Source organism: Telmatherina bonti (assembly GCF_933228915.1).
Source record: "Telmatherina bonti genome assembly, chromosome: 1".
Taxonomy (NCBI): Eukaryota; Metazoa; Chordata; class Actinopteri; order Atheriniformes; family Telmatherinidae; genus Telmatherina; species Telmatherina bonti.
This window is the reverse complement of record NC_136619.1, coordinates 3,455,993-3,472,358: the sequence shown is the minus strand read 5'-3', so window position 1 is coordinate 3,472,358 and position 16,366 is coordinate 3,455,993. Positions and strand designations below refer to the sequence as shown.

Below are 16,366 nucleotides of genomic sequence, written 5' to 3'. Positions count from 1 at the left end.
TCATCCGTTCATCAAGCAGGTTCGGCAGCAGAACTGACGGTAAAACTTCCTCTGGCACAGACGGTTGGACTTCACCATCTCACAGAAGACGTCGTCCACTGTTAGGAGACAGGAGCAGCAGTCAGTGCCGTCACATCTGCTTTACAATGAACGTCCCTAACAGAACCACACAGACCTGGTGACACACCGACCCGGTAACACACACGACCCGGCCGGCCGTCCGATATATCGGTCGAGCCCTAGTACACAGTATTGTCGGAGCACTGCATCCCCCTCCTGAGTGCCTTGTAGCCCTCCAGTCTCCATGGCCTCGCCAAACTCCTTCCACGCCTGAGTTTTTGCCTTGGCAACAGCCGAAGCCACATGCCGCTTAGCCTGTCGGTATCCACAAAAGCCTTCTTCTCAGTGGAAGGCCATCACAGCAGGTCACTGGTCAGACAGCACTCCTCCTGGACTGGTTTCCAGTCCAGTTCAGCGATAAAAGCAGGATTTAGATAGATCACCTGTCAGCCTTTATCACTAAGGCCAGTATGAGCAGGCTCATTTCTTAGTTTATCACATGGGACATGTTTATCACATCACAGTCTCTCGCATTTTCCCTGTAAAAATTTACAGAGATGAAAAACTACAAAAAAAAAACAAAACTTCACAAATCCCCAAACCAGTAAGAAACCATGGAGGCCAGTTTACTTCAGAGGTTATCGGAGCTGCTGCTGCGATGCCGAGAAGAAAATGAGCTTACCGTTATTACAGGATGCATTGACGATACAGGTCCTGCTGATCAGGCTGTAGCCTGCTTTGCATCTGGTGCATGTTGTTCCAGGACCGCCGCAGCGCAGACAGTTTTCTTCACACCTGGAAAAATGGGATAATAAACCAGCTCACCTGAGCTCACTGAGCTAAACGCAGCACAAATCCAAACAAGCTTCATCCATCATGTTATCTTGGATTACTCTTTATTAGAACCGTTAGTTGAGACTGGTCTATCCATTTAATTTTGCACCAGTAAATGTAAGTTGCATGAGACAAATGCAGCCACAGACTCAGGTTTTACAGTGAAAGTGATCAACCTAATAAAAAATAACCTGTGACAAATCTCATGAGGAAGTCCTGCTGCTTTTCCAGAGTAGTAGCCAGGAGCACAGGCCTGCACACACCTCCATTCCTGCTGCAAGTAGCCCTCAACACACTGAATACACTCCCCATTACCTGGTCCTGGAAGATACAGATGTTAAACTGAGAAACCTTTGTGAGCAGATATGTATCCAAGTGGGACGGCTGCTTCTCACCATGCACACTGACCTGTACAAGTCTTACAAGAGGAATGGCAGGGGCTGCAAGTCATCTCTTCCAGATGGAAAAATGTTCCATTGGTACATTCAGGAACACAAATCATCCCTGCAAGACTGAGAAAAGAACAACCGGATTGTGAAGTGTACTTTCAAAGTTCAGACAGAGAAATGACTGAATCGGCCAATGCAGACCTGTATCCATTGCTGCAAGCGGTGCATCTGTCTGCGTGTCTCAGACATGTCACACAGCTGTCATGGCATCTTACACACCGTCTCTGATCTGCAATACACAGCAGTAACATGCTTTACTAACATTTTTAACTAGTTTTACTAGCAGCATTAGGATGCTGGACCAAGATACTCTATTACCAGCAATAACCCACTTTACTAGCAACGTTAGCACAATTACCTAACAAACTCTGCTAGAAGCTCTAACGCACTTTACTAGCAGTGTTATCACAATTAGCTAACATGAGGAAAATACTATACTATATACTATACTATAACAAAGTACCATATGCACAATACTTAGCTATTGTGTAATTAATTAACTTAAATAAGAAAGTGTAGAGTGTGCAACATTGAACTTTACATAAAATAACACCTGTGTCACTTCACCAGCATGCGGTAAGAGGGGAGGAGTGGGATGACACTTTCATATAATTCATAATGTGGTCACTGATAGCTGGACAAGTTCAATTACTGTCTGATCATTCTGTTACGGGCGTTACCATGGCAACGTGTTAATCAGCTGGTTCAGATCAGCTGATTTTTGACAGGTGAATGAGAGAAACGCTACTTGACAACAGTTGTTTGGCATAAAAACTATAGAGGCCAACATAAAATGGTTCCTATGGGAAAAAGAAAAGAAACAGAAATAAATGTTTGTTATGAAATATTTACTGTGTGGTACCATGGTCGATGACCTGTGAGGAGCTGCTCCTCGTTATTTAGTCCTACATATTGGACTGTATCTGTTTGCTGCTTCATGACTTAAAGGGAACTCATGTCACAACAGTGTTACAACTCTAATAAAAAAGGCTAATTTATTGAATGATCACTTACTACAGATTCCTTAAAAACTGACTTAAAAACATAAAGTTGTAAACATTTTAATGAAGGAAATTCATATAAAAATAAACGTTTCCCTGAAGCTAGGCTATATATATTTTTGCGTGTATTTATTAGCTTTTCATCCATTGAAAATACATTTTTAATGTGTATATATGGTATTTATATTGGCTAATATAATTATAATTATATCTGCGGTATATAGATAAATGATCATGTTCTCCTGATGCTGTTAGATGTCGAACCGTCCACTGTGCACGACTAAACAGTCGCTGTCACGTTGTACAATTTGACTTATAAATATTTTCACTGACGCTGCAGCCACATCTCTTCACGTCTGTTTTACATGCGCTTTTTATTTTCAGGAAGTACAGTACCAGGAACAGCAGATATTTTTAAAAGGCGCGGGTTTTCTGAGGAGCGTGTATGAGTCATGTCTGTCTCTAGATACAGTCTATGGTCTCTTGGCAACCGTGACTCTCCGACATACAGGCGCAGTGGGGAGGAGGCTGAACCTGCGCAGATTCTGCATGAAAAGAACAGTTTTGCTGGCTGCTGTATTTTCTGTGTTTTATTTAGTTAACTATTTTTAAATTGAGTGTTGATGTGTGTGACCAACATGTGTAGGCTGTTGGAAAGTGATGAAAATACGGAACGAAGTGCATCCCGGAATGATCCAATACGGGACGTTTGTCTGTTAATTACAGGACGATTCTGCATTTTATGGGACGGATGGCAACCCTATCAAACACACTTTACTGGCAGCGTTATCACAATGAACTAGCACACTTTGCTAGAAGCTCTAACACACTTTACTAGCAGCGTTATCACAATGAACTAGCACACTTTGCTAGAAGCTCTAACACACTTTACAAGCAGTGTTAGCACAATTACCTAACAAACTCTGCCAGAAGCTCTAATATGCTTTACTAGCTGTGTTAGCACAATTACCTAACAAACTCTGCTAGAAGCTCTAACACAGGTAAGTGACGTAATGCTGTAGGCAAGTAGTGAGGTTGAGATGGCGGAGTCACACTAGGCAAAGGTAAACTATTCATTTATTAATGTGTGCGTTTTGCCAAATTAATTTGAACATTCTCCTAAGTAGGTAAATAGTGTCTTTTTAAGGTGCATTCTGGAGCACGACGGGGAGGATTTGGCCAGCCTGACGGACTTCATAGATCAGTGTTTGGACAGAGTTGTCATGTGGAAGCCAAAACAAACATCGACCCCAGCCGCATCATCTCAGGCTAAAAGACAGCGGAATGAGGATTCATCCGGAGCCATTTCGTCGACGGGGAACGACACGACCGATGTTCTTATTTCTATCGATAAAAAGCTCAGTAGTTTTGATGCGCGCCTGAGCCTGGTGGAGACTCTTCACAAAGAGTTTCAGGCCTTGCGGGAATCACTGGAATTTAGCCTGAAGCAAGTGGAAACACTGGCCTCAGAAAGTCAGTTAGATCCCTCACCGAGGGGTTAACCAGAGTCTCAGAGGAGAACAAGAAGATGAAGGAAGCGGTGCTGGATCTGCAAGCCAGAAGCATGAGGGACAACTTGGTGTTTGCAGGGATTCCTGAACAAGCAGATGAAGACTCCGAGACCATGGTTAAAAACTTCATCCAGACTCATCTAAAGCTCCTGGAAGAAACGGTGGGGAACATCGCTTTTCATGGAGTTCACCGTCTGGGTGGAAGGAAACCCGGAGCTCGCCGGCCACGGCCCATCGTAGCCAGGTTTGTTAACTACAAACAAAAGGAGCAGGTGAAGAGTCAGGGTCGTGAACTTCGGGGCCTCCATTATGCAGTTAATGACCAGTTTCCAAGAGAGATCCTGGATCGGCGGAGAGTCCTGTTCCCCATCAGTAGGAAATCCATCGCCGAAGGAGCTCGCGCTGTAATCTCCGTGGGTAAATTATTTATCAATGGACAGTTGTCCCGCGACCCAAACATCACTCCGTGGCTCTACTGACTTGTTGATATGTTCCTTAATAATCTTAAATCTTAAATAAGTTATGCCATATTTGTAAAACTGTGGTTTCAAAATACCCCTCCCTGAGCCGTCACCTTATCATGGTGGAGGGGTTTGTGTGTCCCAAAGATCCTAGCAGCTATGTTGTCTGGGGCTTTATGCCCCTGGTAGGGTCACCCATGGCAAACAGGTGTCTAGGGGAGGGATCAGACCAAGTACGGCTCACAAGACCCCTATGATGAACACAAACTCGGGCAGAAATGTTCCCTTGCCCGGACGCGGGTTACCGGGACCCCACTCTGGAGCCAGGCCTGGAGGTGGGGCACGTGAGCGAGCGTCTGGTGGCCGGGCCTTTACCCATGGGGCCCGGTCGGGCTCAGCCCGAAAGGGTTACGTGGGCCCCACCTCCCGTGGGCTCACCATCTGCGGGAGGAGTCGTAGGGGTCAGGTGCAATGTGAGCTGGGCAGCAGCAAGGGGCGGGGACCCTGGCGGTCCAATCCCCGGCTGCAGAAGCTGGCTCTAGGGACGTGGAACGTCACTTCTCTCTGGTGGGGAAGGAGCCTGAGCTTGTGTGCGAGGTTGAGCGGTTCCGGCTAGATATAGTTGGACTCACCTCGACACATGGCTTGGGCTCTGGAACAAGTACCCTTGAAAGGGGCTGGACCTTCTTCCACTCTGGAGTTGCTCATGGTGGGAGGCGCCAAACAGGTGTGGGCATTCTCATCAGCCCCCAGCTTGGTGCCTGCATGTTGGGGTTTACCCCAGTGGATGAAAGGGTAGTTTCCCTCCGCCTCCGGGTGGGGGGACGGGTCCTGACTGTTGTCTGTACTTATGCACCGAACAGCAGTTCAGAGTACCCACCCTTTCTGGGGTCCTTGGAGGGAGCGCTGGAGGGTGCTCCTTCTGGGGGCTCCATTGTTCTGCTGGGGGACATCAATACTCACATGGGCAATGACAGTGAGACCTGGAGGGGAGTGATTGGGAGGCATGGTCCCCCCCTCTGAAACCAAATGGTGTTTTGTTATTGGACTTCTGTGCTTGTCATGGATTGTCCATAACGAGGGGGGGTACCATACCTCCCAATCACTCCCCTCCAGGTCTCACTCGGGGGCTGGGCTGTGGCTGTAAGGTCGTTGGTGCCTGTCGTAGCGGTAATCCCAGGACTCGTTGGTGGACACCAGCAGTGAGGGATACCATCAAGCTGAAGGAGTCCTATTAGGCCTTCTTGGCCTGTGGGACTCTGGAGGCAGCTGATGGGTAGCGACGGGCTTCGGCTGTTGCCGAGGCAAAATCTCGGGCATGGGAGGAGTTCGGCGAGGCCATGGAGAAAGACTTCCGGATGGCTCAAGGTGATTCTGGTCCACCATCCGGCGGCTCAGGAGGGGGAAGCAGTGCTCCATCAATACTGTGTACAGTGGAGGTGGGGAGCTGCTGACCTCAACTCAGGAAGTTGTGGGTCGGTGGAAGGAATACTTCGAAGACCTCCTCAATCCTACCAACACGTCTTCCGATGAGGATGCAGAGCTGGTGGACTCAGGGGTGGACTCTCCTATCTCTGGGGCTGAAGTCGCTGAGGTGGTCAAAAAGCTCCTTGGTGGCAAGGCCTTGGCGGTGGATGAGATCCGGCCGGAGTTCCTTAAGGTTCTGAATGCTGTAGGGCTGTCCTGGCTGACACGCCTCTGCAGCATCGCATGGACATCGGGGGCAGTACCGCTGGATTGGCAGACTGGGGTGGTGGTCCCCCTTTTTAAGAAGGGGGACCGAAGGGTGTGTTCCAATTACAGGGGAATCACACTCCTCAGCCTCCTATTCTATTCAGGGGTCCTGGAGAGGAGGGTCCGCCGGATAGTCGAATGCCGGATTGATGAGGAGCAGTGTGGTTTTCGTCCTGGTTGCGGAACAGTGGACCAGCTCTTTACCCTCTTTGGGGTCCTGGAGGGGGCATGGGAGTTTGCCCAACCAGTCTACATGTGCTTTGTGGACCTGGAGAAGGCGTTCGACCGTGTCCCCCGGGGGCTCCTGTGGGGGGTACTCTGGGAGTATGGGATACCGGACCCCCTTGTATGAGCTGTCCGGTCCCTGTACGACAGGTGTCAGAGCTTGGTTCGCATTAAGTCGTAAGTCGGATTCGTTTCCGGTGAGGGTTGGACTCCGCCAAGGCCTTTATCACCGATTCTGTTCATAACTTATATGGACAGAATTTCTAGGCACAGCCGAGGTGTTGAGGGGATCCGGCTTGGTGGCCTCAGGATTGGGTCCCTGCTTTTTGCAGATGATGTTGTCTTGTTGGCTTCATGTAGTCGTGATCTCCAGCTCTCACTTGAGCGATTTTCGGCCGAGTGTGAAGCGGCTGGGATGAGAATCAGTACCTCCAAATCTGAGACCATGGTCCTCAGCCGGAATAGGGTGGATTGCCCTCTCCGGGTCGGGAGTGAGGTCCTGCCTCAAGTGGAGGAGTTTAAATATCTTGGGGTCTTGTTCACGAATGAGGGAAGGATGGAGCGCGAGATCGTCAGACAGATCGGTGCGCCGTCTGCAGTAATGCGGACTCTGCGCCGGTCTGTCGTGGTGAAGAAGGAGCTGAGCCAGAAGGTGAAGCTCTCAATTTACCAGTCGATCTACGTTCCTACCCTCACCTATGGTGGTCATGAGCTGTGGGTCGTGACCGAAAGAACGAGATCTTGTATACAGGCGGCTGAAATGAGTTTCCTCCGCAGGGTGGCCGGGCTCTCCCTTAGAGATAGGGTGAGGAGCTCGGTCATCCGGGAGGGGCTCAGAGTAGAGCCGCTGCTCCTCCGCATCGAGAGGAATCTGTTGAGGTGGCTCGGGCATCTGGTCAGGATGCCTCCTGGACGCCTCCCTGGTGAGGTGTTCCAGGCACGTCCCTCTGGGAGGAGACCCCGGGGAAGACCCAGGACACGCTGGAGGGATTATATCTCTCGGCTGGCCTGGGAACGCCTCGGGATCCCCCCGCAGAGTTGGCAAATGTGGCTGGGGAGAGGGAAGTCTGGGCTTCCCTGCTTAGACTGCTGCCCCCACCTGACCCCGGATAAGCGGCATGAAGATGAAGATGAAGATGAAGATGGTTTCAAAATAATTATCAGTATTAGGTCACTTTTTTCTCTTTTCACTTTTCTTTGTTTGAACCCTTTCACTTTTATCAGGAATCTCACCTACTTCTATACTGATACGTTTCATGGCGCATGCACAAGATTAAACATCGGACAACGTTATGAATGATTCACACATACACACACAGTATGAGGAAAGCACACACAGACACTTAACACGCAGATCCAGGTACCGCACACAGCTGACAGGTGCACAAGCAGCGGGTTACACACAGACACACGCTGTAGTAATATGCACATAACCTCCATCTCTGCTGGTTTATGGATACACTGAGGTTTGTCACTTGGAATGTGCGTGGAGCTGGTACAAGAGAAAAGAGGTTAAAAATTCTTAATCAGATGCGTGAAATGAAGGCAGACATCGTTCTCCTGCAGGAGACTCATTTATCTAATTCAACAATAAATCTTTCAACAGACCAGTTTCCACATGTTTACTCAGCTTGCTATAATTCCAGACAAAGAGGAGTAGCCACTCTTATTAATAAAAGGTTAAAATTTGACATTGATCAAACAATCACAGATCCAGAAGGCAGATTTTTAATAGTCACATTATCTATTCAAAATGTTAAGTTAACTATTGCAAATGTTTATGGCCCAAATGTTGATGACTCCTCCTTTTTCACTCCCTCTTTACTTTGCTCTATGATCACTTAGATAACACAATAATGGTAGCAGGGGACTTAAATGTTATTCTAGACAAATACAGTTCATCAGGGAAGTATCGAGGTTGGAAATCAGCTGAAACGGTTAAACAGTACATGAAGGATTTTGGTCTTTGCGATGCATGGCGTTCTCATCACCCGACACTGCGAGAATACACTTTCTTCTCTGCAGTTCACCATACCTATTCTAGACTAGACTACTTCCTAATCAGCACTTCACTCATGAGTGACATATCAGAGATAAAAATCCATCCCATAATCATGATCATGCACCTGTATTATTAACCCTTAGAAGTAAAAACTGTAAGCCAGCCACTAGAAACTGGAGGTTTAATACATCATTACTTAGAGATTCTGAGTTTATCAGTTACTTTAAAAGAGAATGGTCCTCATATCTAGAAAACAATAACAGACCAGAAACTTCAGCATGTGTTCTGTGGGAAGCAGGAAAAGCAGTAATGAGAGGGAAAATAATATCCTTCTCTTCCCATAAGAAAAAGAAGGAAACTTTGAGAGCATCAGAATTAGAACTCAGAATTAAATCACTAGAGGAAGCTTACCATGTCTCCCCAGAAGAACACTCGCTGAATGATATTAGAAAAGCCAAATTAGAACTTAATGAAATAATAGATAAAAGAACACAATTCATGGTGCAAAGACTTCGATTGGAGAATTTTGAACATGGTAACAAATCTGGAAAGTTCCTGGCTAACCAACTAAAGGCAAATAAGGAGAAAATAACAATTTCCTCTATAAAAGATTCAGAAGGAAATATCAGCCATGATCTTGACATGATAAACAATACTTTCAAAGAATTTCACAAAGCATTATATTCATCACAAATAAATCCAACATATGAAAATATTAACTAATTTCTTAGTCGCATCAATCTTCCTAAAATAAATCAGGAAAATAAAATGGCTCTAGATTCACCTATTTCAGTTCATGAAGCCCTCCATCATATGCGAAATAATAAAGCACCAGGTCCAGATGGTTATCCAGCTGAATTCTACAAAGAATTCTGGACCACACTGGCTCCAACCTTTTACAGCATGGTATTAGAAATAAAGGAAAAGCAAAAAATACCCTCCAATATGAACTTGGCTGATATTTCAGTCCTATTAAAACCAGGAAAGGACCCTACACTCCCATCCAGTTACCGTCCAATTTCATTAATAAACGTAGATCTCAAAATAATCAGCAAAGCTCTAGCCAGAAGGATAGAGAAAATAACTCCTTCCATTATTCATGCAGATCAAACAGGCTTTATAAAAGGTAGACATTCCTACACTAACATGCGCAGATTAATTAACATAATAGATTATTCAACTCTACACAACCTGAAGTCCACAGTTATTTCTTTAGATGCAGAGAAAGCATTTGACCGTGTAAACTGGAAATTTTTATTTGCAACTTTAAAAGAATTTGGGTTTGGGTCATCATTTATTGACTGGATAAAAATATTATACAACAACCCGAATGCATGTGTGAAGACCAATGACAAAACTTCTCCAAACTTCTGCTTACAGAGAGGCACCAGACAGGGCTGCCCACTTTCTCCATCACTCTTTGCCATTTTTATCGAACCCCTGGCAGCTGCCATAAGACAAAACCCAGAAATCAAAGGAATTCAAGCTAAAAATATTGAACATAAAATTAGTCTTTACGCAGATGACGTTTTACTTTTCCTTAACAACTCACAAACAACACTTTCTCAAACAATCACACTAATTAATAAATTCTCTTCAATATCAGACTATTCTATTAACTGGTTAAAGACTACAGCAATGCCCATTAACTGTGACTTTAAAAACATATCTAACACCACTATACAGTCAGGAAATATTAGTTATTTAGGTATAATAATCTCTCCCAGACTAACCGAATTAATAAAGTTAAATCATGATCAGCTAATAAAAACAGTAGAGGATGACCTCTCAAGGTGGAACCGCTTGCCCATATCACTTATGGGGAGGGTTTCCACCATTAAAATGATGGTTCTACCAAAAGTTAATTACCTTTTCTCAATGGTTCCCATCAGACCATCCTCCACTTGGTTTAAATCATTAGACTCCCACATATCCAGATTTCTCTGGAAAAACAAGCCATCCCGCATTAGTCTAAAAACTTTACAACAGACCAAAGACAGAGGTGGGTTGGACCTGCCAAATTTTAATCAATATTTCTTATGTAACAGGCTGCAATGCATCTCCAAGTGGCTTAATCCAAGTTCTTTGGATGAGCCATGGCTGGATGTTGAGCAAGCATTGTGTGAGGATTTAGTCATCTCTGATTTACCATTCATCAGCTCAACTGTCAAGTCATGTAAGTGTTTCAAAAGCATTAACATCAGCTCCAGTTTAACGGCTTGGTGGGAATTCCTGAACGTAACCAAGTCTGCGCTTATTCCATGTAAGCTCACACCCATCTGGAACAATGCTGACTTCCTGCAAAACAAAAAGATGATAAACTTCCCTCAGTGGAAGAATAAAGGAGTAAAGCAGTTAGAACATATAATAGAAAATGGAAACTTTCTGCCATTTGATGCAATTTCTTCACGGTATGAATTCAGCAGCACCAAATTCTTAGAATACCACCAACTTAAATCTATTATAAGTAAGAAATACACCACTAAACTTACAGTTACCTATCAGGGTTGCAGAATTATTAAATCTTAAGGCCCCGAAGCTACTATCCAAAATATACAGATTACTATTGAAGCTAGAAGATTCCATCTCTCTCCCAACTTCTAAATGGGAAGCAGACTTATCCAGCAACTTCAATCAAAATGAATGGTCACAAATCTGCTCAAACACATTCAAAATGACTAAGAATTCAAACATGCAATTAATACAATTCAAAATTCTACACAGAACTCATCATACAGGACACAGGATGTTCAAGATGGGTCTGTTACACTCACATATCTGTCCACACTGTACTGACAACATGATTGACAGCTACTATCATGCCTTGTGGTCTTGTCCACCTGTCCAGAGATTCTGGCTCCAGGTATGTAAAGATCTGTCAGACTGGTTTAAATGTAATATCCCTGCAAACCCCAAATTGTGCCTATTGAGTCACTTAGGTGAAAATAACATAGGGTTTAATTTAGCAAAACCAATCCTCAGCAGCCTGTGCATCGCGAAGAAAACTATCCTTGTGAACTGGAAAAGCAAACAGAATCTGTGTATCCAGCAGTTTAGAAATCTGTTATTAGATTACATCAGCATGGAAATGATGTCTGCCTCCTCAAAGGATCAGTCAGATGAATTTCACTCCCTCTGGTCTCCTGTGATCAACTCCATCACTTAGTGTAGGGGGGAGAGTGTGACCTCATCCTGCTCGGGGCTGGGGAGTGGCTGGGTGGCTCAGGTGGCTGTGGGTCTGGGGTGGACCCCTGGACGGGGATCTTGGCTGCTTCATTACTGGGGGGGCTAGGTTTCCAGACCTGGCGGGAGGCCTTGGGTGGATCAATGGTTGGAGTTGCCTTGCGGTGGTGGGGCGAGGTCGCTGGCGGAGGCTGGATCGGCGGGTATTGGCTCCGTGACGGGTGGCCGTGCCGCTGTGGGGTGGGCGGGGTGCGGGTCCTGGGCTCCAGTGCTGCCCCCTGCTTCTCAAGGGTGGGGGGTCGGCCCTGCCGTGGGGGGGTTGGGCTGACCTGGAGTTGCCGCCTCAGTGGGGGCAGGTCCGTGCCCTGGTGCCCGGCAGAGGGGCCCGGGCCCAAGATAGTTGAGGATGGGGGGTGCCTGTGTGTGTATGGGGTGTGTATGGAGGAGTGTAGTGGTACATGAATGTATGGGGGGTAGGGGTGCGTGTATGTGGGAGTGTGTTGGGGCATGTATGTGTGGGGGTGTAGGGGTGGGGGTTTAGGGGTGTGTGAAAGTACATGAGTGTGTGGGGTGTAGGAGGGGTACGTATGAGGGAGTGCGGTGGTGTATATGCGGGGTGTGTATAGAGGATTGTAGCGGTACATGAAGGTATAGGGAGTGAGGGGTGTGTGTATGGGGGAGTGTGTGAGGGGTGTTGGGGTGGAGGTTTAGGGGACTGTGATAGTACATGAGTGTGTGGGATGTAGGAGGTGTGTGGTGGTTTATATGTGGGGGGTTTATGGGGAGTGTAGTGGAGCATGAGTTTGTGGGGGGTAGGGTTGTGTGTAAGGGTATGTATGTGTGGGGGTGGAGGTTTGTGGGAGTGTGATAGTACATGATTGTGTGGGGGGTTGGGGGTGTGGATGAGGGAGTGGGTGGTGTGTGTGTGTGTGTGGGGGAAGGGGTAAGGGCTTGTGTGTGGGGAATCTGGTGTTAAATGCATGGGAGATAGGGGTGTGTATATAGAGGAGTGTCAAGGCGCATGTGTATGGGGGGGTAGTGGTCTGTGTATAGGGGGAGTGGGGGGGTGCATGTATATGTAGGTGTATAGGGGGGTGAAGGGTTGTGATTAGGAAGGGGGTAGGACTTAAGTGAGAGAAGTGGGGAGTTGTGGTGGTTTGTTCTAGGGTAGGTAGAATGAGAAGGGGTGTTTTGTGGTGGGCATGGGGGGGAGTGGGATGTAGGGTTTTGGAGGTGGACTAAACTTTTGGCCGTGTATCTGTTAGAATGGGTGTGTATGTGTCTTTTGTTGGTGTTGGTGTTGCTGAGGGCCCTGGTTGTTGGGGCAGCTGCCCTTGGCCTGTCCTGGCCTTCGGGGGCCCCGAGAATGGGGGACGTGCCTCGTGCCGCAGGTGGCTCATCTTCTTGAGGGAGGCGCGCTTCCCTCGGGACCTAAATCCCCAGACCCCCCTCCTTCCCTTCTTCCACCACATACAGGCAGGACGTTGGGAGGTGGACACGTTGATCTGGATGGTGAGAGAGGCCATCAAGGTGGTCTCCATCGCTGCACCCAGCATCGGTTCACCTCCCAGTTTTAATTACACTTAGTCAACATAACACAAAAAACAACCACACTGACAACACATGGACATGTTTTGGGGGGCGGGCCATGCAGTGTGCGGTGGGCGGGGCTGCTTTGGTGGTCCCGCTCCCAACATGATGTGGTTACTTCTTCCCAATTTTAATTGCAAATAACACACACTTCACAATCATTCATAAGCTGGGAGGGAGGGGGTGTCGATGGGGTCCTGCCACGCCCCTATTTCCAGGGCTGTGCCGGGGGGGTTTGGGCGGGGGAGTGGTGCTGTTCAGGGGACCTGGGTCTGTGTATGTTGGGGTATGTTGGTGGTACGGGGGAGTGATGGAGTGGGTGTACAATGAGGAGTGTGAATGTGGATAGAGGGGTGTAGGGAGGTGTGTGTGGAAGAATGGGTGATTATAGAGAGAGCGGGGATGTGTGTGTGATGGGGTGTGTGAGTATAAAGAAGGGAGTGTGAATGGGGTCTTAGTAGGGGGTGCATGTTAAAGTGTATATAGAGGGAGTTTGTGTGTGTGTGTGTGTGTGTGTGGGGGGGGGGGGGGGGGGGGGGGTGTGTTATGAGGTGTGTATGTGTGTATAGGGGAGTATAGGCCTCTGCTGCCTCCTGGGTCGGTGCATGGCTGGCTCCGGGGTGGAGCGGTTGGGGTCTGTGCCCGGGGGCGGCTGCCGATGGCCCGGGTCTCGGGGGTACTCCTGGCGTGCCTCTTGCCTTTGTGTGGGAGGGGTCACACTGGCATGATCTTCTCTGAACACGTTCCACTCTGCATGTTCTGCATGTGACACAGTCACCGAGTCGTCTGCAGGTTTATTCACTAACAGCAGCTAGTTTTCTCATTTCTGTTTGTTTCTCATTTATATTTAACTTTTTAGATTCATAGTTTAGTTACTATGATCTAAAGTTGGCTTGTATGTGTATGTGTTGATACTGGCAAGTGTGTATATGTTTGTATGTATGTATGTGTGTATGTGCATAGAGGTGTGTGTATATATGTATATATATATATATATATATATATATATATATATATATATATATATATATATATATATGTGTGTGTGTATACATATGTGTATATGTGTATACATATGTGTATATGTGTATATATATGTGTGTATGTGTGTGTATATGTATACATCTGTAGGTTGTTTTTTCTTTTTGTTTTTGGGTTATTTTTTAGTTTTTTTTCCTCTCCCTTTCCTTTTCCTTTATCTCTTTCACTTTTCTTATGAGGTGTTCTTTTTTCTTTCTTTCTCTTTCTGTCTTTCATCTGTCCTCTCCGGTCCAGCAGTACAAACTATACAATTCAAACAATAATACAAAATAAATATAGAAATAAGATAAAAATTCAGAAAGTCAAGGGGATCATTATAACTATAAAGCTTCCCTTGGGAGAACACAGCATCCAGACCATCATTCTGCTGCCTAAATGCTGGACAACAAAAAAAAAAAAAAAAAAAAGGCTCTAACATACTTTACTAGCAGTGTTATCACAATTACCTAACAAACTCTGCTAGAAACTAACAGACTTTACTAGCAGTGTTATCAAATTACCTAACAAACTCTGCTAGAAGCTCTAATACACTTTACTAGCAGTGTTATCATAGTGTAGCATAGTGTAGCATTGACATGTTTTACTAGCAGCATTAACATGCAGCATTCCCACGTGGCTGCCTTACTAGCAGTGTTAAGACCATAGACTGTATATGAAAGATGGACAGAGCCTTCGGCGGCAAAAAGTTAAGCCAATGCGTAATTGCATTAAACTGCAGTTCCCCCTTCATTCGCTAGGGGTTGGCTCCAAAACGGAGCAAATCCTCATAGATTCCCATGTTAAAAAGGCCAACTTCACAGCAGAAATAAACATGTTTACAGCCTGGTTCAAAAATCCATTTTCAGTTTAATAGGTCAGGTTTACCTTCATGACAACTGTGGGGGGAGTGAATTTTTTTCTAACTCGCCTGTTTTAAAGTAATTTAATATCGAAGTTTGGCAAATCTAGGGGCGTGTCCTTTTGATTGACAGGTACCCGATCTCCTGCTTCAAGTCAGAAGAACGTAGAACAACCGCGGTTTTTAGCTGGTTAACAACGTGACTTAGCTTTAGCCCACTAACCTCTATTAGCATGTTAGCTTCTGTTATCTCCAGGTTAGCTCGGTTAGCTCTTAGCTACAGAAAGCTCGGAGTTCACTCGATGTCAATCATCCACCATGACGCTCACAGCCCCCCTCTCAGCTCCACCTCTTTGCCCATATTTGTATTTTCCGGATGAGATATCACGCATGCCCCTGCCAAGATGGCGATGGTAGGAACCGCCCACTGAGCTTCAATTCAGCTCTTCAGAAACCTACGGGTGACATCACGGAGGCTCTGTCCATCTCTACATACAGTCTATGGTTAAGACGCTTTACTAGCAGCATTAACATGTTTTACAAGCAGCATTAATGAACTTTACTTCCAGCATTAGCATGCTTCACTGACACGCTCTGCTAGCAGCGTTAACACACTTTATAAGCAGCAATAACAAGCATTACTAGCAGCATTAATGTCCTTTACTTGCAGCGTTAATAAGCTGTGTTTCAGGATCCTGTTCACATTTGTGGCTTCTTTGTTGGATGTAACCTGCATCTGTGGTTTTTAAGGTGAAATGTGTTTGTAGTTTTTCTGACATTGTTTCAGTTTTAGATCCAGTTTGTCTCAGACTGGTGAAGCTCTGTCCATCTTTACATCTAAGAGACTCTGCTTTCTTAAAATGCTCCTTTTATCCCTTAGCAAAAGGTAGTTTATTCAACTATACTATCAGTATTCTTATTTTATACAAAACACAGACAATGTAATGTTTATTTTTGTATACAATATTGTATATATGTCAGGATAGTATAGTAAAAGTATACTTGGCTTATACTGAAAAGTATATTCTTCTATTTTTTGGTTCCCAAGATGGGCATTTTCTTTTTTTTTTTTTTCTTTTTTGACAAGAAATTACTTCAGTCCTCAGTTTGAGACGTTATTTTGTTTAAATGTTTACAAGCAAATGTGCATTTTTTCCTTTAATTTTTCAAGCAAAGAACAGTATTTGTATACATGTTGTATAGTAATATTAAAAGTTTTATAGAAATATATCATTTTGAGGACAAATTTTTAAATTTAAAGTATAGTTCAATAAACTTAAATGTGGACTAAAAGTACATAACTAGTACAATGGCAATATGTAGAATCTTGTAGTCTTCTTATCCTTATGTCTATACAAAAAAAAAACCAACTAAAATGTGGACTAGAAGTATATACCTAGTACACTAGTAGTATATAGTGTACTTGCTTTATACTTG

General features: G+C 45.4%; 1 protein-coding gene across 1 annotated transcript in view; it reads right to left on the bottom strand.

Annotated features, from left to right (window-relative positions):
* pcsk6 (proprotein convertase subtilisin/kexin type 6) overlaps positions 1-16,366 on the bottom strand; it is a gene marked incomplete at both ends in the record, with an annotated part of 82,093 nt that continues 65,727 nt past the window's right edge. The window contains 5 exons of the mRNA XM_079243273.1: positions 1-98; positions 743-855; positions 1,086-1,215; positions 1,303-1,406; positions 1,485-1,572. Coding sequence (XP_079099399.1) covers positions 1-98; positions 743-855; positions 1,086-1,215; positions 1,303-1,406; positions 1,485-1,572 — 533 coding nt within the window. The remainder of the gene's footprint in view (positions 99-742; positions 856-1,085; positions 1,216-1,302; positions 1,407-1,484; positions 1,573-16,366) is intronic.